General features: G+C 45.2%; 1 protein-coding gene across 1 annotated transcript in view; it reads right to left on the bottom strand.

The window, feature by feature from the left end:
* cfap46 (cilia and flagella associated protein 46) overlaps positions 1-26,861 on the bottom strand; it is a 68,613-nt gene that overhangs the window by 31,408 nt on the left and 10,344 nt on the right. Inside the window, exons 13-39 of the mRNA XM_030379767.1 lie at positions 23,361-23,478; positions 22,483-22,603; positions 21,154-21,266; positions 20,316-20,410; positions 19,284-19,390; positions 18,610-18,822; positions 17,841-18,033; positions 14,938-15,087; positions 13,437-13,553; positions 12,930-13,102; positions 12,494-12,625; positions 11,345-11,510; positions 10,545-10,605; positions 10,032-10,173; positions 9,376-9,559; positions 8,501-8,660; positions 7,140-7,363; positions 6,614-6,763; positions 6,042-6,209; positions 5,205-5,353; positions 4,477-4,575; positions 4,299-4,359; positions 2,708-2,866; positions 2,177-2,377; positions 1,846-1,952; positions 585-767; positions 118-253 (exon numbers count right to left, since the gene is read on the bottom strand). Coding sequence (XP_030235627.1) covers positions 118-253; positions 585-767; positions 1,846-1,952; positions 2,177-2,377; positions 2,708-2,866; positions 4,299-4,359; positions 4,477-4,575; positions 5,205-5,353; positions 6,042-6,209; positions 6,614-6,763; positions 7,140-7,363; positions 8,501-8,660; positions 9,376-9,559; positions 10,032-10,173; positions 10,545-10,605; positions 11,345-11,510; positions 12,494-12,625; positions 12,930-13,102; positions 13,437-13,553; positions 14,938-15,087; positions 17,841-18,033; positions 18,610-18,822; positions 19,284-19,390; positions 20,316-20,410; positions 21,154-21,266; positions 22,483-22,603; positions 23,361-23,478 — 3,882 coding nt within the window. The remainder of the gene's footprint in view (positions 1-117; positions 254-584; positions 768-1,845; positions 1,953-2,176; positions 2,378-2,707; positions 2,867-4,298; positions 4,360-4,476; positions 4,576-5,204; positions 5,354-6,041; positions 6,210-6,613; positions 6,764-7,139; positions 7,364-8,500; positions 8,661-9,375; positions 9,560-10,031; positions 10,174-10,544; positions 10,606-11,344; positions 11,511-12,493; positions 12,626-12,929; positions 13,103-13,436; positions 13,554-14,937; positions 15,088-17,840; positions 18,034-18,609; positions 18,823-19,283; positions 19,391-20,315; positions 20,411-21,153; positions 21,267-22,482; positions 22,604-23,360; positions 23,479-26,861) is intronic.

The following is a 26,861-nucleotide window of genomic DNA, read 5'->3' as shown; positions in this document are numbered from 1 at the left end:
CGCACGCACGCACACACACACACACACAGATGAGGACATGGGCCCCTGGGGCCTTCACTTCAGTTTTCACGCGCTCCACAGGGGGGGATTCTGTAGACGAATGTGTGTCTGACCTACCTCCTGCGAGGGGGCCCAGCTCCATGCCCTCAGCAGAGCATGCTCCTGCAAGGACACTGCCTCCTGCATCCTGCACACGCTGTCCAGCAGGTGGCGCTTCTCCTCGTCATCACTGCCAGCGTGTCTGGCCAAGACTCTGAGAGAAAAGAATGATATATATATTTATATATACATAACAGTTTGTGATACTATGCCATAGAACTTTGCCAGAGATCATGAGAAAAAAACACATGTGAAACTTTGTGTAAGAAATAACAAAAGCAACCTTAATAGATAAATTAAGGATTTCAAGAATAAAGTACACATCTTTATTTACAGCTAAAAGTTAATTAACATTACAAATACGGTGAGAATGTTCCTCACTGGTCAGAATACAGTCCAATCAATCAATCATGGGCAGTAAGTCAACGTCAGCTCTCCTCCTCCCAGCGTATGTACAGATGCATTACAGTCCACTGAGTAGCAACCTGAGTCCCGTGGCGTGTTCCAGATGGGCCTGCGCAGCCTGCTCCTCCTGGCCCAGTTGAGTGCTCTCCCGGGCAGCATCTCTGAGAGCGTGGCAGGCCTGGGTCAGCCTGAGGGCTTCCCCGGCTGAGATGGTCTCTCCGGGCCCCCGGTGGCTCAGGAGGCGGATGCATTCCGCAGCACGTCTGGGAGCAGGAGGTACAGCACCCACACATGAGACACAAGGCCTTCACAGGGTAAAGGTTTAGCAGGAGAACGTGCCAACATTAGATAAAAAAAAAGGTTGAAGAGGTTTTTTCACATGGGCAAGTGCAAGGAGCATTGTCGAATGGTTCGAAAATTCACACCACACTTGCTTGAGCAAGGGTGTGCAGCCAATAGGAAACTACGACCAGGTGTTTAGGGTTAGTTGGAAGTGGCGAACACTGGAATTTTATAAAGAATTTACTCTGTTTAAAAACATTACACATTTTTTGGTAAAAAATGGCTGTGTTCACCGACGCTTCTTGAGACCCATGGCTAAAGAATGCCTGGGTCTTACAAGCCATGGCATCACTGGATGATAAAAGTCCTTACACCGAATTGGTAATTGATTGAGTTTGTGAGGCTTTCCTTTTTCATGACGTCCCTGTAGCCACCTCTGGTGGCCTTGCTGCGTCATGAGTGTGGAAGGCCGTTAGGTTAAATGTCCACAACTGCTACAGAAGAGGAGCAAGGAGCAAACTAATCTCTAGTGTTTTTTGGGCTGCTATTTCTTTGGTTTCGACTGAGGTTTGGCTATACATGCGACATACCTCCACACTATTTTTCCGGTGTACTGAAAAATACGCTGCCCTTAAATGAAAGGTAAATTTCATTGTATCATCCAACCCCCTTTGCTGTCCAGCCATAGATCATAGCCCTTTTCACAGTCACTTGAGGACAAATACAGGTGTCGGGTCTGCTCCTTGTGCGTACCAGGAGCCATGAGTAGACTGAACTAGTGAAGTTTAGGATATTAACCGTGCCCTGGTACATTCAAAATAATAGATCAATAATTTGTTTTATGAGCGACAACTGTGTTTATCCTACAATGATGCCTCTGTTTAAAATGTATATTGAGTTGGGTTGTTAGCCATACTCATTGTGTAGAAAAAAATTGGAGAAAGCATAAACGAAACTTGATAATGTTACAAGACCTGTTTTCAAAAGGGGTTTGAGTGTGAGACCCTTCTTAACCCTTCTCCCCCCCAGCCCCCCACACCCCAAGGAGACATGTGGTACCTCGTCTCCAGGGATGCGATCCAGAGGCGCAGCCTTGGAGCGCGGTTGGGTCGCTGGCCCAGAACGGAGCGGAGAACTGCACAGCCCTGCTGTATAACCAAATCAACCTACGGAGGAAAGCTTGGTGTTACTATGATGGGATGGGGAACAATCTATCAAGGAGGGAAGAATAAACAATAGCCCCTACATCACAATCACATATCATATTGCTATTCTGTCCAGTTGTGCTACTTTGATTCTGATTGTATCTTCTGATCGTCCCTAACTCGTAAGTTGCCATTGATAAAGCCTGACTTAATGTCAATGTCTTTTAAAGGTGGTTATTCCAGACCTTCGCACCCGCCTCCTGGTCTCCCAGGCTGGCAGTGGCTTGGACCCGGGTCAGTGTGAGCTTGTACCAGAACTCCTCGTCCCCTCCCAGGTCCTGAGCCCGGTCCAGGAGTTCCAGGGCCTGGCCATGGTCCCCCTCCGCACAGGCCAAACCCGCCAGACCCAGTAGAGCCCTGGCCTCGGCCTCCTGCTGACCCACTTCCTGGGAGGGGAAAGAGGCAAGATACTGTCAGCACAAGGGGGTCGAAAATAGATGAATAATTTTTGTCATGTTTCACATCATTGTTCGATTGTAAGCATGATATTACAACATATGTATTACCGGTAAGTATTATACACATATATCTGTGCAATCTTTACGATTGCTTAAGATTAAGATTTAAGTTTGTTTTTTCTAAATTATTATTTAGACCTATAATACATGAACTGAAAGTAAATGATGAAATTAAGAAATAAGTAATTAGCACAAGTTTAAAATTGTTTCAGATGCAGAACCCCCTGAACCAGCCTGAAAAATGCCTTTTTCCTGCACCTTGGCCAGCAGATGGCCCTCGACCAGAAGCCATCTGGCTGATGGATAGAGCCCAATGCTGAGGCACACCTCGGCTTTGTCCAGCCATATGCCCTCAGAGCTCAGCTCAGCTCTCCGCTGGTGGAGCCGTACCTCCGGCCTGGGCTCCGCAGAGGAACTCTGAAAAGAAAGTATTGTGTCGTATGGCTTTCATTTGAGACATAGCTTGTGGTCTAAAGAGTAACTAAATACTTCAGGGATGGCACTGCCTTGATTAAATCAACTATTGTAGTGGCATCTTCTGATTGGTTCAATTAACTTGCCATTAAATGCCTAACCCTAACCCTAATTTGTGCAACCCAGGCACATAAGTGTTTGCCGATATTGGTTATTATGAAAATAAATGTGTATGTCGGCTGTGTGCAGGGGACCTTAATAGTGAATTGGTTGTAATGGGGTTAGAATTTACATCTGATATCAATGTGAAGAAAAGTTCCTATCTTCGTGCTTTGGTAACGTTGAGATATTGGTAATTTAAACAGAATTTAAACATGAATTGAAACTTGTCCTTCACATACATCTCTGTGTTAAAATCAATGTGAGCCAAACTGATTTCAACACAAAATGGAGGAAAAAATAAATTTGAGAAAGTTTCACAATGTATAACATGAATCATTGCTATGCAGCAGTAATCAAAAGTTATCAAGCTCTTTTGAACCAAGAAGAACACAAAGATATGGACGTCTTATCAGGAATGCGTGCACGCAAATGGTCTGAAGTCCAATTCATGATGCAATTCACCCGTACAGGGCCTTGCAATCATCACTTCAAGAGAAAGAAAGAAAAGGGGTCATTAACTCCTCCGCCGGGCTACATCTAATAAAACCCTGGTACACAGTATTCAAACAAAGTCAGTCTCTTGTAGATACAGATGTCGGTGTCCTCATTCGACAGGCGTGTGTGAATATGGCTGTTGGCTGGCATCATATTGCTTGTTTTTGAGTTGATTTGTTTTGTCAGATCAGAAGCAGTAAATATATTCATTGTTATTTTATGTAACATTAGTTTATATATTTTACAGTATTATTATATTTATATTGGTTGTATCTATATTTATATAAAAAAGCAAAAATCCATTTAGTTTCAGTTTGGTACATGGATCAATGTTAGCCAAGCTATTCCTCTATTTCTATGATGACATTCGCTCTCTGAATGGATTTAGGGACAAATTCTTCCAATAATGAGTAATTCCTAAAGCAATCTAGATGGTCTATAAAAACGTAATACTAATTCTTAAAGTGAGCTGCGGCAATATTTCCAGTTGACTTACATTCCAGAGAAAAGTTGTAAGTGTTTCTAGACACATGTCCGAAAGATGCCAAATGCATTAAATATGACTTGTATGTCTCGGTCTCAGCATGTTTGATCAGGTCTCATATTTAAATGTCCACCCCCTTTCCTCTCCCAATTTACAGCTGATCGACTGGTTCTAAAAGCCAATAGCAACTGAATAAGAGGCACAGAACAATCTAAGCATTCAGCCATGATGAAACGATAAGTGTAGCTCTTATGTTTTCTCTATAATAATAATAAAGACGTTTTGTGTACTGACCTGTTTTGGAAGCATGTTTTGGCTCCTCCTCTGCCTTGCTATAAAAATTGCCTTACGACAGCTGGAAGAATGTAGAATCAGAACTGTTATATAAATAGCTTCAAAACAAAACGTAGCTACGTATAATAATGCAGAGAACGTATCTACGTTCTCTGCATTATCATGGGGCCGAACTTACTCAATTAGTTCCTGTTCCCGGAGGCTACTGAGGTCCAACAGCTCGTCCTGGTAAGGAGAATGGGCCTCCATACCCAGTTGACAACAGGTCCTCACAATCCTGGATGTGTGGGGACATTGTAGATGACACATGGGAATGCTTCATGTTATCATTCCTTTTACTGTCATAAATTCTCTCGGACCCAACTGGTACAGCAGGCATTTTCCTCCCACTTTGGTTCAAATGGCCATTATTGAGCGTTCCATTTAAATGCCTGCTCTTTAATCAACCCCTTCATCTAGATATGACTCCGGGTATTGGATATCATTGTGGGGATGTCCAAAGCAAAACCATCTTTCAGGCCTGCATCAAATTTGATATCTTTGTTGGTGTATGACACAAACAATAGAAAGATGAAGAAGGGAGCTGTGGGAATGAGATGTAAGAGTGAGCTGTCAGAGTTTCATTTAGGATTGAGACCAAAGAGTGAGACAGATGATTGAGATGAGTAGTGCTACAGATGAGTCCCTCATAGGAGTGAGGCAGATGAGTGAGATAAAGGAGTGAGACAGAGGAGAGAGACGAATGCGTGAGTGCAAGGAATGAGATGGGGGAGTGCGTCAGAGGAGTGAGACAGAACAGTGTGACCAAGGGACAAGACAGAGGAGTGAGAAACAGGAGTGATTGAGAGACTAGTAACACAACAAAGTGAGGCAGACAGAGACAAAAGGACTGCTGCTGAGGAGCACCTGAGGCGGTAGAGGTCGGACAGGCCCTTCCTGCCCACAAGGTCGTGGGCGATGGTCTCGGCAAGGTGCAGCACAGGGAGGCTCAGATGGGGGAGGGAGAGGGACGTCAGTTCCCTGACCAGGAGATCCAGGTAGAACAGACTCTGGGCCTGCAGCGACACACACACACACACACACACACACACACACACACACACACACACACACACACACACACACACACACACACACACACACACACACACACACACACACACACACACACACACACACGTCAGTTTAGAGGAGATTAAGAAACTCTTGATACGGTTTCAAATAAACTGTAATGATCATTATTATGGTCGTGGCCTAGGGACTGCTTTTGAGTTAATTACAGAATGATCTTGAATTGGCGGTGTGCAGCGCTCAAATTGGCCTATTTCCTCGCCCTGCTTTCCCGACCTCCAAGGCTTTTGAAACAGGCCTAACTAATTACATCACATTAAGTTTCCCATAATGCCGAGGTGCTCGCGACATAAATGAATACCGATCCAATTGATTCATAATCTGATTCCGTCCTTCGCCCCCCCCTCGCAAATTCATCAAAAGCATTGGTAATCCAAGGTCAGCTGTCAAGTGTGCACGTCCTGTCATGTTTCTGACTGACTGAACTGAGTTGTGATTGTGACCTAATATCAATATGTCTGTGCTAATTAGCACAGACACAAGTTTACCTGAAAGTTTTGAAACAACACTGAATAATTTGTGCACACCTAACGTATATCCAATAAGGACGGGGGTTAAGAGATGGGGCAATCGGCAGGCAGAGCACTTGTTTCTACATTGTCCCAGCCTTGCCTGTTTGGGGAAGCTGGGTTTGCTGATGCAGTGGTGGGCGCCACTTGTCCGGAAGGTTTCCCGCACCACGTGGGGACAGACGTAGCGCGCCCACTCTGTAGGCGTGGAAGGGAGGGTGAGCTCCTCCTCCTGGAACAGTTGTTGAGGCTTCTCCTCAGTGGGGGGTCGCTGGTAACGTCCAGAGGAGGAAAATATGAATCATTATGGAATCAAGCCTACTTTGGTCAGGTGATAATTATCAAGTAATGTAAAAGTAGGGTAATTGTAAAATGTATAAAAATTAAGAAATGTAAAATGTGGCTGGGCTACTAATGCTAATGTTGAGGCTAATAAAACAATTTAGTGAGAATTAAATACAGAGTTTAGATCTATCATTTGAAATACCTCATTGTCTATATATGAAGGCATAAGCTTCCATTTCCATCAAAAGTTGGGAAAAAATCTTCTCTGCCTACCTGGGAACTACAAAATGAGGGTACTTTCGAACGCCTATGTACTTGATGGAGCAACACGCATGATTTGTGTGCAGTGTTGTGTGTTGTGACGTATACAGAGCAGGGGTGGAAACATACGGGGGTCTGCTGTGCCTCTTTGGTCTTCTTCCCCTTGCCCTTATCTCGCACCACACTCTTCTCCTTCCTGGAGGCAGCAGAGCTGGGGGGCTCCACCGGCAGAGCCTTCGCCATCTCGGTAAGGACCTCACGCACCGTTGCCATGGACACCTGTGGTGACACACGCACACACACACACACACACGCACACACGCACACACACACACACACACACACACACACACACACACACACACACACACACACACACAGACACAGTTAGTTGGTGGAATTTGACAGTCAAATAGGATAAACACACAGAAGACCCACATCAACTATAATTGTAGTTGGTGACGTTGATTTGTATGATATGTGATACGCGGTAAAATTCATTGTATCACTTTTAAAATTAAATTAAAAATTCAGCTGAAAAGCGGTTAAAAGACTTAAAATCAAATGTAGTGCAATTTTTTTTCTATTCTATAATGAATAGAATAAAATGATTAAAAAGCCGACGGCTGGAAGGTTCACGAGCTCGCGTCCTTACGTTCCAGGTGTGCAGGACGAAGACGTAGGCCCGGAGCAGGTTCTCCTGGTGGCCCGGGGAGGTCCTGGGCTCCATGAAGCCCAGCAGGGTGTGCGCTCTGATCAGCCCGTCCAGACACCTCACATCCTGCAGCGCCGTTAGAATGGAGGCCCCCCTGACCACCGCTTGTAGGGGGGGATCTGGCCCCAAGGTGTCAGCGGGGCCACTGTCCTTGGACGGGTCGTCTAGAGGAGCAAAACACATACATGATGTAAACGTGAGGTTGGTTTTACTGTGTGGTGTAGGATACAGCTGGCCGCACTGATGAGTCTGATGTTTTTGTACGATATAACAATGAATATATTGAGATGGGGGTGATTATTTATGTAGCTATCGCTAACAAAGCAGAACTGCTCATGTTTTTAAATGGAAGCATTAATTGCCACTATTAAATGTTCATTTACATTTTAATATCAATTGGATGGCTGATACAGCATTTGCATTATTTGGTCTTTGGACTAATTGGATGCATGACCTCATCCATTTGTGCTCAAGCTCACAATCTCTACACGTACACACCAGGAGAAGCCCAGGAATCAAACCGGCAGCCGGTCAAAGAGTCAGGCTGTCACTCTCAACGGAGAGGAGGAGGGATGCTGGTTCATGCCCTGCCTGACTTACCCGAACCCTCCTAGTACAGCTCAGGAGGAGCCACATGCTTCTTTGACTTGGCACCGGTGTGTTAACTGAGGTGGTTCGTCCCCCAGAAACATGAGTACAGTACAGCGCACAGTATTTTCAGAAAACAACAACAACAAAAACAGCATTACCGCCTGAGCTCTCAGCAGGTTGCTCCCTGATCCCCTTCTTAGAACCCCTTGTTTTGGTGTCATGGCCGTGGTGGGGTACTAGTTCCTCTGAGCAACGAGGCACGTTCCATTTAGCACAGCGGGGTTACCGTGAGAGACAATGGGGTTTATTGATGGTGCGGGGCTGTCTAAAACGCTTCCCCTCCCCCTGTACAACACAGAGCAATTATGATCAAAGGCAGCGCTGCTCGCTAGCCTGGAGCTAACAAATGGATTGCATGTTCCGACACAAGAGCAAATGGGGTTATGTTGCCAGGATTAAACAATATGATAAACAAAAAAGAAATACCTAATTAAAATATGTAAAACAAGTGTTCGGTCCGTGCCAACATTCCTTCCGAACAAAGCTGTTTGAAGGAGGGTGAGGGACTGGCCCACGATAAAACAACAATGATGGATATGTGCAATAAAAAGAGCCTTTCAATAAATAACACAAAGTGTCAAAGTGAATATATTTTCCCTTCACCGTTGAACACAAGGGGACAGTATGATACAGATTAGTGCAAGGGGTACCTGTCTCCTGGGCCAGTTCAGGGTCCAGCTGCACCAGCAGGTCTACGGCCCAGTGGAGGTGGTGCTGGGTCGTCTGGAGAGGCTGGTTCTGACCGTACAGCCACTCTGCAAACTGCATTAGGAGGTCTGCTTTCTGCCACCGGCCCTCTGCACCCTGCTCCTGTACACACAGGAGTCACACACTGCGTGATCTCGGATCCGTAAGCCCGACTATGTTATAGCAGAACTTCTGGCCGGAAACCAAAATCTGAAAGGGGCAGGGTGACGCCTTGTTTTGCAAGGAGTCACCCCAGAAACTCATTAATTATACCAAACACAAACTAATGTTTGTGTTTGCCAATTACAAGCTTAAAGATCCCAGCCTGCAGTTATATAATTGGTCAAAACAAATGAAGTGAAAGCAATAGAAATGACGTGTCCGCCAAGCAAAGGCACATTCATGTACACACGCACAAATGCATTATTCTGTTTGCATTATATAATAAAAACATTCAGCCAATGGAAAATATAGCTGTAATAAACCGGTTCATCCAAAAGATGGTGCTACAGTTGCTATTATTGTTGTAAAAAACAAGTAACAACCGCAAGAATTAGCCTAATCCTGTTCATATTTGACATATGTCCTATTTAAAGAATAGAGCATGGGTTGAAGCAATGACGTTGCACAACCCTGGACGAGCATCTTCTAAACCCAATTAATTAAAGCGTAATAATAAATAGTGGTATTACTGAGAGAGTGGCCATGGATCAGGGAGCCTCTCCTAAACCTAAATGACTAAAGAGTAACAATAAACAGTGGTATTACTTCTAGAGCTGCTGCCCTGCGACCCGACCCCGGACAAGCGGCTGAAGATGTGAGATGTGAGTGGTATTACTGAGAGAGAGGCCACCGAGCTCTGGAAGCTGGCCAGCTGCTGCTGGGTGTCGGGGGAACACAGCGCCACCTGGTGCCACACAGAGGAACAGACATGCTCCCCCTCCTCCTTTAACCTCTGCATGTCCGTCCCAACACTCTGGCCCAGCCGTGCACGGACCAGCGTGCGCTGCTGCAACAGGAGCCTATGGGGCAGTTTAAGCACACGTTCTCAGACACGTATATATAGAGAGTGAGTGAAACATTGAGGATGTGGAGCGCAATCCACTGCAGTGCAAATAGGGATAATGACTTCTTTGTAGCTACAAACTGAGTCATGGAGCAGCACTTTAAAAAAAGTGTTTTACTATCAGCAGGCTGGAAGGTAACTGGCGCTGTCGATTATCATTCTTCCCTTACTTCCTCCTTGACTCCCTCTCACCCCTCTCACCCCTCTCTGTTCCTCCCTCCCACCTTCCTTCGGTCATTCATTCCTTCCTTCCTCCATTGTTTTTTCTTTCCTCATTCTCTCCTACATGTCTCTTTTAATTCTTTCCTCCCCCTCCCTCCCTTCATTACCCATTGCTATGACCACAACCCATCCTTCTCTTCCCCCATCTCCTCCTCTCCCTCTAACAGACGCTCCTTCTCGTCCATGCGTCCAGGCTTAACACTCACAGTCTGTGTTGGGTCCGAGGCAGCTCTCTGACACCCTTATCCAGCACCTGCAGAGCTCTCTCCCAATCGCCTTGATCGCCGTGGATACGAAACAGCATCTGGTACATGCCCGCTCGTAGGCCTATTTCATCATCTTCATCGTCTAAGCACGCACAAACACATAGAACACACTTTCACATACTTAACACACACACACACGCAAAACAAGATGGATAAAACACATAAGCCGTGGTGCAAAGAGTTGATGATGATGATTTGACATACATAAAGCCCATGTGAGCAGAGAGGATGTGAGATTAACGCCATGAATATGGGACAGCAAAGAACTCCTTGGTTCTGCTCTAAAGGGGTCTCATCCAAGGGAGAAGTCTAAGTCATCGTTTCATGTACATTCATTTCTTATACACAGCTTAGCTTGGACACAGGGATCAATTTTCACATCCGTTGAAATGAAAAGTTTGTCAGAAGGGAAAGAGAGAAAGGGGATTATTTATTTTCTGTTGCAGAACTCACTTGTAGGTTCTTCCAATTTAGCCGTGGTTGTCGCAGCAACCCTGCCCTTTGCCTCACCCTGCTTTAAGGCAAAGAAGAAAGGAAGAAAAGGAGAAGGCTTGTACAGATCAACAATAGCATGGTGTGCAGGCAACATGAAGGAGAGGAGGCTACAGAAGTCACAACTCAAAACTCACCTGTTCAAACTCGCACACAACGTCTAACGTGATTGTTTATTTGTTTTGTTTTGTCTTGTTTTTGTTTTATTTATTTTTTATTTTTTATGTTTATTTATTTTTTCCACAATTTCTTGTTGTTTTTTTTAAACCATTTATGATGACTATATGCTCTGTAAGGTGACCTTGGGTGTCATGAAAGGCGCCCCTAAATAAAATGTATTATTATTATTTATTAAGATCCTATGGCTAAGCAGTGCTCACACTCTTCCAGGACCATACGTACCACAGAACACAGACTACGATGGCCATATGGCCATACTTTGCAGAATTATAATGTATACATATGTATCTTACTTCCTCGAGTTTAGGCAAAAGAACGTATGAATGATGTATATAGTATAACAACAATGCAGTGCGACACCAGAATCAAATCTTTCAAACTCAATATCAATAGTACTAGTGATATTGAGTTTTAAGAAGGATTGCGAAGAGAAAAAGGTTACATTTAAAATATAGTGATTATTATTAGGACATAGAACATTTTTGCCCAACTGATTTTTGTGATCTATTTTACATTTCTCAAACATTTAGTAAAAAAATAAAATAAAAGGAGCTTTTATCTTCCCTAAGTAGGATCAGCACCGTAGTCTGTCGGGGCCCGGTATGACACAGGGCACTCAGAATCCTCTCCAGGGGTCCCTGGAGCTGCTGTCGGTCTGCGGGGGCCCGGGTCAGTGGCAGGCAGGTGTTCCAGTAATGTCTTGCCGCTGCCCTGCACAGGGGCAGGCTCTGACCCTTCTCTGCAAAGCTGTGTTGAAAACAACAGAGACAGAGACAAGAGCCATGAAGACTCCCAACAGATGTTCACCTGAAATAAAAATGTATCTATCTCAATTTCCCTTCATATTTGAAACAACTCATAATCCCTTTTACTACTCAATACAGCCTACGGCACATGGACCACCTGTTTCTAGTTACACCTAGAATCAGAAAAGAAATTGGTTGTTGGGAATTCAAATTCAAAGCTCCATCAGATTGGAACAACCTTCCATCCTCACTTAGGTGAGGTCTGTCACTTCTTTCCATATCTTCAAATCATCTTTAGTTATGCATTATAAAACATCCTGCTCTTGTTTCTAATCTATCTTACCTTTTTCTCTCTAGGACTCATTCTACTCATACCTGCTTTCCTTTTGTACACTATACTGTATATATGTGTGTATCTGGGTACAAATATGTCCTGTATACTTGTGCATGCAAGAAAATGTATTTAATGTATGTTAATGTATTTGATTCTTCTGTACTCTGTGTAATACTGGCTGGTGGGGGGTGATGAGGGGGGGGGGGGGGGCTTTGGGGAGCATTGTTGGAGTGTGTGTGAGTGTGTTTGTTTGTCCTTGTGCTTATGTGTTTGGATTTATGTTTAGTACTTACTCTGTACTATCTTTGTATTATCTGTCATAATTGTAAGGACCCCCTCGAAAATGAGATGGTACATCTCAAGGGGCTATCCTTGAAATAAAGAAATAAGAAATAAAGAAATAAAAAGAGGGAGAAAAGTACAAATTGTTTGACTCCCAGCATTAGGGTACTGTGTTCCATTCCCCCTTGTATGTCAGACGCTTTTCATAAAAGTGTCTGCTAAATTATTGAATAGCAAACTGTATGAAAGAGGTAAGAGATAGCTCAGGGAACTGAGTGGTGCGTTTTCCTATAACAATCTCCTGAACGGTTGAGCTTTTTCTTCCAAACATGATGATGATGATGATGATGATGATTCAGAGGGAGTACCTGACACTGGACAGCAGGACATGCAGGGCCTCTTTGTATTTGTGGAGGTCTCCGCTGGACTGGTGTGCCAGGCTCAGGCCCCTCAGACCGGCCACGCTGCTCAGCATCTCATTCACTGCATTCGGCCCGTAACTGTAAAGAATAGAATCAGACAACAGATCGACTCAATCAATCAATCAATCAATTAGTATACAAAAATCACGAAGGGAAATCACATGAGGGGTAGGATCTACTGAAGCTAAGCCTACGTAGCTTTGCATTAACTGTAATACTTAAGGGTTGCCACTAGATGTCAGCAGTCTCTAACATAGCTTAAAAAAGTCAAGGTATGACATAAATAATTTGGGATCCGCCAAAGATGACAAACTTGGAGAGTTCACATACACGTACACACACGCACACACACAAGCACGCATACACACAGACACACACTCACAGGGAACCACTGACGCCTCTAGACGCAGCGCCCTCCAGCAGCAGCGCAGCCTGGGTGCAGTGGAGCACCAGGTTGTGGTCGTCGCCATGGTGACAGAGCGACGCCAGCTGGCTCCACACCTGCAGCTCCGCCGCCGCGTCGCTCCACGCACAGTCAGACGCGGCGCGCACGAGCTAGGAGCAAGACGTTGGTCGGGAGGAGTAAATAAAGATACGACAGGGGAGAGGGGGACAGAAGATGATGAGCAACAGAAGGGTGGAGTGCGGAGCTGTGCAGATGGTGAGAGATTAGGCTATGGAGGGAATCGGAGAGCACTGAAGGCAAACCATACTTAAAGTGAAAGTTTGTCGCAAGGAACTTCATCTGCGGTGCGATGAGCCTTCCCTCATTGCACTGGTAAACTTGGTTAGTCTGTTTTTATCATCTGTTATGTCTGTTGTATGCACTTACGCAGATGGAGCAGGAAGGAGTTGTGGGTTTAGGGGGGTGTCTGACGGAGGTACTCACTGACGAGAGGCCGGGCACCGCAGACTCCACCTGCACACCGTCTCTGTTGCAACACAAGTGCATCTCCACGGCAACAAGCACGCGTGTCATGGCCGCCACGGACTCGTCTCCCTTACACTGTCGGTGGACACAGTTGGACGATCGTAAATACAAACACACACCGAAACACACAGACACACACAAACTTATGTAATCATGGGATGACAAATAGTCTGTGGTGCTAAAATCACCTGCGTTAAATTTTACATCGTCCCTTCACTGCATGGTGCGGCGTTATTGGAGGCAGAAAGTTGTTGTTGTAATGATTTACTCTCTAGTAAATCATGCATATAGCTTTTGTAATGTTTAATCAGCACAAAGCGTGTGTGTTTGTGCGCTCCAGTTACAGCCTAGATGCTCTCCTCGATAATAAATGACTTTCCATTATGAAGGAAATGAGATGATGAATGATTTAGTGATCCTAATGAGGTATAAGTCATAGCCATATTAACTAAGGCCTTGTTGAGGCAGGGGGTCGGTGAGCATTTGCGTGTGTGTATGCATAACAAAACTGTAAACTGTTCAATAACCCCTCAATTCTAGAGAATTGGGCACTATCTCAGCTCAATAGACAGGATAAGTAACAGGAATGGACAAACACGCACACACACACACACACACACACACACACACACACACACACACACACACACACACACACACACACACACACACACACACACACACACACACACACACACACACACACACACACACACACAATTGTTATTATTTCCTAAAGTGGACAGGAAATAAGTCATCCAAAGGCTTAAAGGATTGTGCTCTAATCGAAAGGCAGAGCCCGAGGCTTTGCCTTACATATGCTCCCATTATTATGACAACTCTCTCTGCTGGGGAATGATCTGCACCAGGAGAATGTCTATTTAAAAAATGTCATGGCCAGATGAGTGTGCAGGCCACGCCCCCAGTGAAAGCACCGTTAGCCTGAAGTATAACGTTACAGCCCATTAAAAGCCCATGTCGCCGTGACACATAGGTTTCCGAGTGACCGGGCTGTATTTCCTGCTCGCTCCGGCGGGCGATTAAAGGGATTCCAGCAGGGATTTCCCCCGTATTTGATTAGCTTGTGACAGAAGAATCCATTTGTGTAGAAGGATATATGTTCACAATATCGTGGAATACAGATTCATAGTTATGTATGGACATGTGACAAATTGAATATGGAAATCAGTAATGTGTTACTCTGTTAATGCGTTGCCTATTGAACCTCATTTACAGATGACCCTGTACATGAATAGCGTGATTGTGTATAATAATGTAACTTTGTCAGTGTTCATTTTGCTTTAATACGTCGAAATACTCATGTTCAAATAAATCACATCAAAACCATTGCCCCATTAGAGCTCGATACATCCTATTCATTGTCATATAGGGGGGTGTCCTAGAGCAAAATAAACCATTGGCCAATGACAAGTAAAGATGGCCGGTGGGTGGTGGGTACCTCTACCCCAATTTCCTTCGTCTGGCTGACAGGCTGCTGCAGGAGCCTCTTGATTTGAACCCAGGTGGCCAGCACCTGTTTCCTGGTCACCATGGATACGGCCCCTCCAGGGACGGCCACGCTTGACAGACGCAGGGCGAATTCACACACCTGAAAAGACACAGGAAACATGGGAGTTTCATAGATTCCCTTACTTATCGCGCATATCCACCGGAGGGTGTGGGTCGGTTCAGTCTGCAAAGGTGCGGCATGGGTCGCGTTTCCACAGCCAAGAAGTGGGTGTGATCCAGACTGAGCCCTTTTTAGCCGTACTCGTCCCACAGTACTCCTCTGTTGGGGTACTGAGACGCCTGAAAGGGTGCCGGCAAGTTGCAGCTACACAGTTAGTTGCAACTTTGTTTATTTAAGAAAATGTAGAACAAAAGTTTGCCGTCCTTCTTGGACGTCCTACATAGTTGCTCTTTGTTCGTTGTGTGCATTCTTCTTTTCCTTGGATTTATTAGCAGGCTGCTATGAGATCACGATAACGTAGATGCCGTGGCTATTGCCATACGGCTTAAACCCCGCCCTATAATAAGGGTACTGTCGGAGGTGGAAACACGAGCCATAACTGAGCTGAGCTATACTGTTTATTTGGGCGGCGACTCTTAAGGCATAGTCATGGTTTTACGTTAACGCAGCGCAAGGGCGTTTACGGACCCATTACGTCCTTGCGGACTCTCCTTGCGGACCCTCCTTGCGTCCACCGCAAGGGCCTGACTTGCGCCTCCCAAAAATTAAAAGCTTGCGTTGAGGCAACGCAGCAGCAAGGGCTGTGATTGCTCTGCTAAGCCTTAAGCCGGGAAGGTCCTATATTCAATCCCCCATGTCCGCAGCTTACCTGTGTGCATCTTTCAGATGCCTAACACCAACCCGTTACCCGTATAACACGTGTTCTTGAGGTCACTTATCCGCCCGCCTGTCACCTCAGCACAGCTGGGAGACCCTCGGGCCAGACCAAACACCGCTGGTGCCACTTATCATGGGCGTAGAGTCCGATCCTTGAGCCGCACATTCGTCCGCAGCTGGAGCAAGGGAAACCAGATGCCAGGAAGGTACCAGCCGCCCGCTGGTGTCTCTTGATGCGCCTCTCGGAACGTCGGCCTTGGTTGGTTTGGTGTAATTCAGAAACTGCAGTGGCACAAGTTATAGGCTGATCTGTTGAGTGCCAGAGTTTGAAGCTGTGTGAGGGGGATGTTCGCTCACTTTAGGAGGTCCCTGGTGCAGTCCTTAAAGCGCCGCTTTTGCCCTCCAGCGGAGTGCTTTGCGCCCATTAGTTGGCTGTAGAGGACTTGGCGGGGCAGGCGGTGTTCAGGCATGCGTATGGTGTGCCCTATCCAGCGCAGATGTTTTTTGGCCACAGCTGCTTCCATACAGATTGAGCCAGTTTTGCTGAGGATGTCTGTATGGGGGATTCGATCTTCCCAGGAAAGACCGAGGATCTTCTGTAGGCAGCGGATATGGAAGGCCTCTAGGTTGCTGATGTGCTGGCGGCATGGGGTCCATGACTCTGCCCCATAAAGCAGAGTGGAGAGACCTAGCGTGTTGTAAACAGCAACCTTTGTACTGACCTTCAGGTTACGGTTTTCAAAAACCCTGCTGCGTAGGCGTCCAAATGATGATTTAATGATCCGCGGTGTGCTTCTGTGTCAAGGGAGCAGCATTTCGGAATGTACTGCAGCAGTTTAGACTTCACAGCAAAGCCAACTCCATGATTACAGAGAGTGCCTTCGGGGACCCCCTTCCAGAACAAGGTGTACCCAGCACCAACCTCAGACAGGGATTCCTCTCCATGTAGTCTTGTCTCGCTTGGAGCTGCTATGTCAATGTTGTATCTTGCAAGCTCCAGGGCCACCAGTGCTGTCCTGCGGTGGGACCTGTCAGGAGTTCCAGCCAGGTCCAGCAGTGTGCGAAAGTTCCACGAAGCAATAGCTTAGCTTATTTTTATCTTTGTTTTTCGACCGCAAGGGGGGATGCTCCGACGGTTGCGGCTTACCATCCGGAGTATTGGGATCAGACAATTTATTGGACCACCTTTTCTAGGTGGTCCAAAATGGAAGCTGCCGAAAAGACGCGCTGCTCCATCCCACAGTCTTAACGACCATCACTCCATTGCCGCCTGTGTGCATGGTTTAGCTAGATACTCCCAGCCACATCCTTGGCCTGTACCCACCACCAGTCAACAACGCCACAGGAATTTTTGGGCGGGGGAGCAAGAAGCTTGCGCATAGGGGAGGATTAAGGTGAAGGTGTGGGTGCGCAGACCTCACTCCCACCATCTTCAATCCTAACAGATGGACCTCCAGTGGCATGAGGGAACCCATGAGGACCTTCGCCTGGCAGGAGATGCAGGGGGCTGCCGGTGGTCTGGTCAGTTCGACTCCACCTGTGCCTGTCCCCAGGTGCAGGTTGCCTGCTTCTGCCTTCCCAGCCGTTGTGGTGGTGCTAACACCGACCATCTTCCACCTGCTCCGCCGTTGGGTTCTTCACTATTTACTCATAACTGGGACAGCAGTTGACGGGCAACAGGGCCATTCCACTCACCGATGGGCCTTCATGCCACGTCTCTGGGGCCCATTGCCGCTCCGAGATCCTGTACAACTTAGCCTGGGACCAGTTTCCATGTGTGCCACGGGGAGGCGTGTACGAGATCTTGACAGTGGAGAGGCTATGTACCGGCTGAGGAGACTTACGCACTCAGCTCCTCTTTTCGCCCCTGATAACAAAGGGCTATCCGGTGGCAGTAACTGAAAGCAGAGAGTAGCAAGCAGCATGCAGCATGCACTTACTACAAGCACTACTACTCCAACACTACTGCACAGACGCATCACGCGCCTAGACGCATCGCACACACACACACACACCTCCAGAGCCTTGTTCAAGTCCTTTAGGGCGGCCGGCTCCATCGCCAGGGTTCCCCCAACATGGGTGGTGGAGCCTGCCTTGTCCGGGGTCCTCCCCGCTCCCTTCTTGGTCCTGACTCCGTCTCGGCCCAGCAGAGGCTGCAGCAGCCCGCGGGCCACACAGTCACACAGCAGCATCAACAGCGCCTGATCCCTGAGCAACACAACACAGCAGATGTAACCCGCTATCTGGTGGTGGAACTCGTAGTGATAGTGAAAGTGAAACTCTCTGGCCCAGGGACAGAGAGTTTAAGCTGTTGTTATTGTTGTTGTCCCTGCGTTTTTGGGGAAAACTCTGGAGCCCAAGGATCATTTGAACTTTTTTTGTGGTGAATACTCCACTCCACAAGTGCTCGCCAAATCATTTTAAAAGTAAGTTTTTTTTCTGGCCGTGCTAAAGTTGCTGTTGGTTTGGACTAGTAAACACACCACGGTATTAAAGTCAAATGTTGTTAAAAACATGAATACCAATCCTTTAATTTGTTTAATGATCCATGTATCTGCTGGGGACTTAATGACCCAGTATCCTGAGTTTAAAAGCAAGGTTTGTTTTGCAGTAAACTGACGAAAGGGAATTTTTCTTCAGAACTTCTTATATATAAACTAAAATAAAAGCGAGATATATATTATATTAATTAGATGCAAATCATTAATTTATTACAATTATAAATATTACAATGTATTGCAAGACTTTGTCACTTGCTCTTTCCCAACTCTCCCCAGAACCTACCCATAGTGTCCAGTTCGTCTAAGCGTGTCTACTAGCGTTTGGAAGGCGGGCAGGAGGGTGCGATACTCGCAGGCCGCCAGCAGGGGGCGGCTGTAGTTCCACAGGTACACGGCGGCATTGTCCACCATCCACCACTCGCCAAGCTCCTCCCCCAACTCCGCTCCCCGCAGGAAGCCAGCGGTGGCATAGGCCGACAGAGACTGGATCCAGTCCCTAAGAGGGAGGTAAGCGAGGAGAGAGAGAGAATGAGAGCGAAAGAGAAGGAGAAAGAGAGAGTGAGAGCGAGAGATAGAGAAAAATAAAGAAAAAGAGAAAGAGAGAGAGAATTGAGTGGATACATTTAGTTTAAATTATCTAACGACATACTTAGAAAGATGCTCAGAGACACTTTAAGGGGTTACATAACACTTTTTAACAGCTGGGGGGCAGCAATTTTGCAATTGGAACACGATGGGAACCCAGCAACCCATATGCTCGGTTCGCATTGCGTCCAACATCGTTGGAGGTTTGGGTTTAGATATTGTATGGTCGCAACAGAAAGACGGCACAACACGCTGCTCTGCTTCTCTCTGGGCTTCAACAAAAGAGGCACTGCTGGGTGCCCCGAAGTGAGTCAGTCAGTCAGTCAGTCAGTCAGTCAGTCAGTCAGTCAGTCTGTCTGTCTTTGTGGCTACCTGTAGACCCCCCACTGGTCCTCAGAGGCGGGGCCTCCTCTGTCCTGGGGCAGGACAGCAGGACTGTTAAGCTCCACCCCCTCCGATTGCAGCTTCTGGACAGTGGCCTATGAGGGAAAGGGAAATCCCTCCATCACATAAAGAAGGCATTTAACCCTCAGAGGAAGTTATCAAAACAAAGGGGGTATTAGTAGTTTAAATTAGTTTAGCTGTGGCACATCAAAGGTTGTTGAGGAAACATTGGCCATGGATTTAGCTTTTTCATTGAATTCTGAAATAACATTTTTGCATTATTTTCTTCAACAATTTCGTGCATCCCTTTTGATTCCCTTGACTTGTGTTCAAAGTGAAGGGAAGCCGACTGTCACAGAACAAAGAAAGTAACACACTGGAGACAGAGGCGCCTCCACGGCTCCTGCAAGGTCACGCGGTGAGGATCTGTCGTTCACCGCTTTTCTTCAAAGTGCTTTCGAGCTAATCTTCTTCAGTCTGGGGGGGGGGTAATAAAAGCTTGATGGGAGGTGGATTACACAGCACAGCAAACAAGCCCAGGACTCCACCCAATCAGCTTCCTCTCCCATGGCCGCTCGTTAAGAAAATCCCAAAAAGCTCATCTTCTGATGCTGAGGGCAGAGAGCTTTGTAATTGTTTTAACTCCATTCTCAATATGAGTAGTCCACCTGGTTCAAAAAATAGTATACTTTGAAAAAATTCTCATATAAACTCTCCATTAACTTTTAACAAGCTTTCTTTGAAACAGTTCAAGAAGGTTTTGCATAAAAGTAAGCAACTTATAGATGAAACCATGATCTAAACAGCGTCACGAATCCCAGAAAAATGTGAGAATATATCAGAATATCTGAATATCATAGCTTGTGATTAGCTTCACCTAGGATGAGTCCACAGACCACTTCAAATGAAGCATGTTTTCCGCTGTTGGGTTTGTATTTTGAGTATGTGTGTGCGCGCGCGCGTGCGTCCGTGTTTGTTGTGTGCGTATGGGGTGAAGGCCTAACGATGAAGAGCACACACCTCAGCATTGATGAAACAGATTTCGGCCAGGAGAAGAAGCACATCCCTGGAGGAGGCGTTGATCTGGACAGAACCTTGCTCTGGACTCTGACCCTCTGGAACAGAGAACATCACCCATTTTACAGCGATGACAGAAGTCAACGTCCCTTTCATTTTCCACAGGGTTCCAACTTATCTTATATCAATGACAAATTACGCATAATTAGAAAACAACTCATTATCATCGTTATCATGGGGTGTACCACAGTGGGAAATGCAACAACCCTAAAGCCAATTGGTGAAGCAATTTACCTGCACAGGACATTACAGCAAATCAAACCGATTTAGACAATGAACCATGAATTTGAGGTTCATTGTTTTACCTGACAGCTAGAAGGGAAACTGTCAGAATACACTACGTCATTTCCTTTGAGGGAGTGGGAGTGATGCAGGGAGGGTTATTCTATTCAACTCATTCAAAAAACCTTTCGTGACGTTCACTGGTAGCAGTAATAGCAGTTATATCTGTCATAATCCGTCTATTCACTCTGAACACTTTGTATATATTAGGAGAAACTAGGCGATTAAAAAAGAATGATAATAATAAAATAATATGAATAAATGCAGTTTATTAACACTTTCTCGAGGCAACATTCTATAACACATGTAATAAGCATTCGGCCAAGCACACAAACCATTATCTCCACATTAAAACGGTTAATATCCAAAGTTAGGATTATCAGTTTGAGTGTGGTCTGTTTCTTGACAGGAAAGAAAATGGTCTTTTGCCATGCTGGCCACACCGGACAGCTAATTAGAAAGCCCTCAGGATCCCTTTCCCATGACTTCCAAGACCTACTCTCAGTCCATCTGCCGTCGTCGTAGAGCAGACAGAAGCGGCAAGCAGCTCTGCATACGTCCCACACCTCATGTCCCCTGGCAGCCTTCACCAGCACTGCCCACACATTCACCCTGGAAATACAGAGTACGAAATATGAACTACTTTTGCTAACAATGCTAATGAAGATGATAATAATAGGATGCAAGGTACAATATGCAAGATTTGCGATTTCAATCCAGCCAGACACTCTGTATCGCACCTCTCCCTACTCTCTTCAATACCTGTTGAGCCTCAAAAAACAAGGACCGCTTTGAGAGATTTAAAGGTCCCATGGCATTAAAAATTTGACTTTATGAGGTTTTCTAACATTAATATGAGTTCCCCTAGCCTGCCTATCGTCCCCCCTGGCTATAACATGCGTTCGGTGTAAAACGAGCACTAGTAGGTATACTGCAAAAAATGGAAGCTCAGGCGCGCTGATTTGGAATGTGGCCCTATATGTTGTTATAAGGGCCCAAGCTACCTCCCCTTTCTCTGCCTTGCCAACCAGAGAATTTGGCCCGCCAATGAGACAATGAGCTACGATCGTGCGAGTGCCTCATGCTTGTGTGTGTGTGTGATTACACACACTGTAACGCAAATGTTGTACACTTCTTTGTTATTTGGATAACCGTTCTGCTGTTGGTGTTATGGCGCATAACACGTAGGACTCTCGTCTCTGGTATTTCCACAATGAAACTCGTAGTGGGGGTTATCTCAGCCATGGTTGAGACGGAATTGGGTGAAAGGAACTTTGGCTTTGACTCCCTGAAGTACATGAACCTCTCCCGCTTGAAAATAACAAAATGCCCTCCAAGATTGTGGCTTTCCTTAGCGGTGAAAGCTGTGTTGTAAAGCATACAGTTGAAGACACACTGCAAATGTTATTTTGTTTGGGTGGACATCAATAATTAATGGTACCTTTGGGGAAGGCCTTTCAGCAGTAAAAGCGATGTTTTCCCTCCCTATCATGAATGTGGCCTATCCCTCACCTCTCGGTTTTATTTATGTATCCTGGAGTTAATCATTTTCGGATGGAGCTCCGGCGTGGATTACAGACAAATAAGAGTGAGATAGACGGAAGAAGAAGCACTGTTGCCTCTACAAACACTGATTAGTGCCTCACTCATAAAGCTTCCTCTACTTGTGCAAAGTAGTTTTTTTTTTTTTTTTTTATATCTCTCTAATGAAACAAGGCGTACCTCTGCCCCATTCATTTTATGGTTTCCGGCCCAGACTCCGTGCAATCTCAGAACCACCAGAAGTTATAATAGAAAAAAATAGGACAACCGGACCCTCCATGCGCACCTCTCTGTGGCGTTGTTGTCATCTGCCAGTCTCTCCAGATGTCCCTTCACCCCCTGGACCGACCAAGAGTGATGCTTGGCCTTGGCAGACAGCTGAAGTGCAGGTACAGTCCCATCACTGCCTAAACAAATGACAAGATCAACCACAGATAATAATATTCACACAATATACTCCATCCCCATAAAAACCCCACATTAACTTTCACGATTAAAAGCAGTCAGTTTAGTAATGTTCCCGAACCAATTGAGAGTACGCCTCTATAATGTATGCAACATGGTAGGAATGTCCACTCATGTGCACAGGAACCCTGGAAGGCGGTATCCATTAGGGTCAGGAAATGCTTAACTCTGTAGCACTTTGAGATTTCTGAATGCTCTACAATTAAATATATTATTATTATTATTATGCATTCACTCCGGGCATGCATGTGTTTTGCGCCTGCCGCGAAGGAACCTCAATGGATTTTTTCGGCCAGGTCCCTGGTGAGTTATGGCATTGTCCTCATGGACCCCTCGTCCTGCGTCATGCGTCCGCGGGCCGCAAGCGCTGAACGCTCTTTTAATCCGGAGCAGCAGAGAGCACTGGAGGGGCACACGCACCTCAAAGACAGGAGCCACTACCAAAAAAAACAACTCGTCGCCAGAAGGCTCCCCTATCCTCTACTGTTGATGTTGTTATTCAAATATACACCCTGGCCTGCACCCCAAGCCTAAGTGTCTTATGTTAACCATTAAAATATATTTGAGACCCACGTCCCTTCCATTTCAATCCAGACTTCCCCGTGACCCAGGGACATCGAGGTCTATTTGTTAAGAACAAAACAACGTGTCTGGGAGGTGTTTGGTCAGGAAGAATTGGAAGTAGAATGGAAGTCGTACTTTCAGGCGTGCAGTCCGCATCCAGCACTATCTGGAAAGCATCAGGGGCCAGGAGGAGACCAGCTTGGACCAGCGTGGAACGAATATCAATGCTGTCTTTTGGGGCCTTATCCTTTGCCTGCAAAAAGAGGGGGAAAAGAGCAAGAGAGAGATATTATTCTATTCTTCTAGTACAGCATGAACCACTCTTAGATGGTGCAACCTTTGACCCCTGCTTCCCCAACGCCACATCTCAAAGACAAGCAGCCACGGTTTGTTAATGGCCCAGTCAAACATTTGTAATCATGCTTTTTTCACCAGAGATTAGTGATGATATATTCAGACACATAATGACCAAGGACTAAGCCCAGAGACCCATTTTCTTGATCTTGTTACATGCAGACATAATACACAGATTATGGAGGATTTGTCTGGATATCTCCATGGAACTAATGTATTAAGCACGGCCTAAAGGCAATGCCATGTCCATGAAACGTGAGATGGGCGCATTTCCAGTAGATTGGCTGCTGACACGGAACATCATAGCAAACATTAACACGGTGGAAAAGGCACTGTCACTTCCAAGAAAGTGCTCCACCTAGACAGAATGAAGAAGTTAGTCAGTCAATTCTGTTCAGTCAGATTCTGATTGGTTTTCCGAAGACTGGTTAGTTGTACTCCAGGGGCCGGTTGCACCAACTGGTCTTAACTAAGCCTGGTCGTAACTGCTAAGTAGGTCTTAGTTAAGACCTGGCGTTAGAATGGAACTAACGCCGGTTGCACCAACGGGACTTTTGCCTGGTCTTAACTACGCCCGGTCTTAGCCATGCACGGCCATGTGAATGTTCCATGGAATGCGCATATCACCGCGTTACTAGGATACTCCGTGCCGACATCTATTTACTATTTTACTTGACATGCTGTTGGACACCGAAATAAATAATTCATTCTTTCATTCATTGTCATTCATCAATTGTGTTAATGCCTAACAATAAAACACTGCAAACTAATGTAATTAAAATATGTATTTGTAATGTCTGGTTTACAACGAGCAGGCATTTAGACGGGAATGGTTCTTTTTGACCGAAGCTATGCATTGTACATCATCAAATGACAAGGAGCTAATTGAGTTTTTTTGAGACTATAGGAGAGATCTGTTTAATGTGTCGGCCCATATAAAACATCTAAACATAATTAAAACAATATTAAAGTAATTCAAAATAATTGAATGAACTGTTTACATCCATGCCTAACCACTGCATGAGAAGGAGATGACAGGAGACTAATGTTTCACTCTTTCAATTGCTCTAATTTGAGCTCTTACTGTTGTTATCTAACATACCATACAGTAATTGAATTGTGTAAAAGTGTGAAATTACTGCACCTTAAAAATGACCATGAATTAGCTATACTCTCATTTGCATAGTGATTAACATTATGAATTTCAATTGTGTATACCAACTGTATGTTGGCTGACATTTACCTATAACTTTTTTTCCCTCCACTCTAACCAAGGATGCCTGTTTTTAAATTCCCTAGCCTGACACCCAGTCTGAAAGGCTGGCCAGGGGTTCTCATCTAAAAGTAACAAGGAGATATAAAGTGGGATTAAAACATTGTCTTCTGTTGACTACTTATTATGTGGTTTACACATTAATATGGGAGGACTGGACACACACACACACACACGCACGCACGCACGCACGCACGCACACACACGCGAGAAGGAGGGGCTCGGCCCGCCAACTAACGTGCAGAGATGCAGGGGCAGCTTCGCGCTTCGTAACAGAGACAGGGCAGAGCGCGAGCGCGCAGCGGGAATTTTATGAATGGTGAATGTAGGAGATAACTTCCCCTGCTTAAAGTATTTTATTGCAGTTATACCCAACCGATATTTCCGAAAAATAAACACAGAAGTGAAAGATCTGTCACAAGACGATTGATACGTATCCGTGCACATTTTTAAGTGGGTATACGCAAATCCTGGTGCGTTCCTAGTGGGTATACGGCGTATACCTGCGTATCACGTAGACTACACCACTGCTTGTAACTAAGAGAACACACATGTGAGTTGTTGATCACAAATTATTTGTATACATAACGTCATCTTTGCAAAAGACGTTTAACTGAAAAGTGTTTCAATCGACCCGGCTCTCCCCCAAGTCTGTCGGGGGCGAGGTGAATGTGATTGCAGTAGGCTGAGTTTTGCGCGCGTTCTGGAAAGTGAGAGAGGAGGCTATACGGAGTCTATTCAGCAAAACAAATCGGAAGAGTCTAGAACTGTTTTTAAATCGCGATTCTTCGGTTCAGCCATTTCACAAACCGTAGGAAAGAAAAAATGCAAATTAATCGATTAAACCGAAAAAATCGCCCAGCCCTACCCCATGGGGTCTTGAACTATAACCCTGAAGTGAAATGAGACTGAAATAACAGGGCATTTTCTTTTAAATTGAATCCAAAATCACATGTAATATGTCTCATATTGGAAACTTTGGTGGGCTTTTATTTTGAAACTCCACATCAGAATGTTCTGAAACCTTTTGCGTGACCCCATGGGGTCGTGAACTATAACCCTGAAGTGAAATGAGCCTGAAATAACAGGGCATTTTCTTTTAAATTGAATCCAAATTCATATGTAATATGTCTCATATTGGAGATTTTGGTTGGCTTTTACTTTGAAACTCCACATCAGAATGTTCTGAAACTTCTTGCGTGACCCCATGGGGTCTTGAACTATAACCCTGAAGTTGAAAGAGCCTGAAATAACAGGGCATTTTTTTTAAATTGAATCCAAAATCATATGTAATATGTCTCATATTGGAGATTTTGGTTGGCTTTTACTTTGAAACTCCACATCAGAATGTTCTGAAACTTCTTGCGTGACCCCATGGGGTCTTGAACTATGACCCTGAAGTGAAATGAGCCTGAAATAACAGGGCATTTTCTTTTAAATTGAATCCAAAATCATATGCAATATGTCTCATATTGGAAACTTTGGTTGGCTTTTATTTTGAAACTCCACATCAGAATGTTCTGAAACCTTTTGCGTGACCCCCTGGGGTTTTGAACTATAACCCTGACGTGAAATGAGCCTGAAATAACCGGGCATTTTCTTTTAAATTGAATCCAAAATCACATGTAATATGTCTCATATTGGAAACTTTGGTCGGCTTTTATTTTGAAACTCCACATCAGAATGTTCTGAAACTTCTTGCCTGACCCCATGGGGTCGTGAACTATAACCTTGCGGTGAAATGAGCCTGGAATAACAGGGCATTTTCTTTTAAATCGAATCCAAAATCATATGTAATATGTCTCATATTTGGTGGGCTTTTATTTTGAAACTACGCATCAGAATGTCCTGAAACTTCTTGGGTGACCCTGTGGGGTCTTGAACTATCGCCCTGCAGTGAAATGAGCCTGGAATAACAGGGCATTTTCTTTTAAATCGTATCCAAAATCATATTTAATATGTCTCATATTGGAATGTTTGGTGGGCTTTTATTTTGAAAGTAAATACCA

Source organism: Gadus morhua, chromosome 15, assembly GCF_902167405.1.
Source record: "Gadus morhua chromosome 15, gadMor3.0, whole genome shotgun sequence".
Taxonomy (NCBI): Eukaryota; Metazoa; Chordata; class Actinopteri; order Gadiformes; family Gadidae; genus Gadus; species Gadus morhua.
The sequence above is the reverse complement of the archived record's forward strand: the minus strand, read 5'-3'. Positions and strand labels throughout refer to the sequence as shown.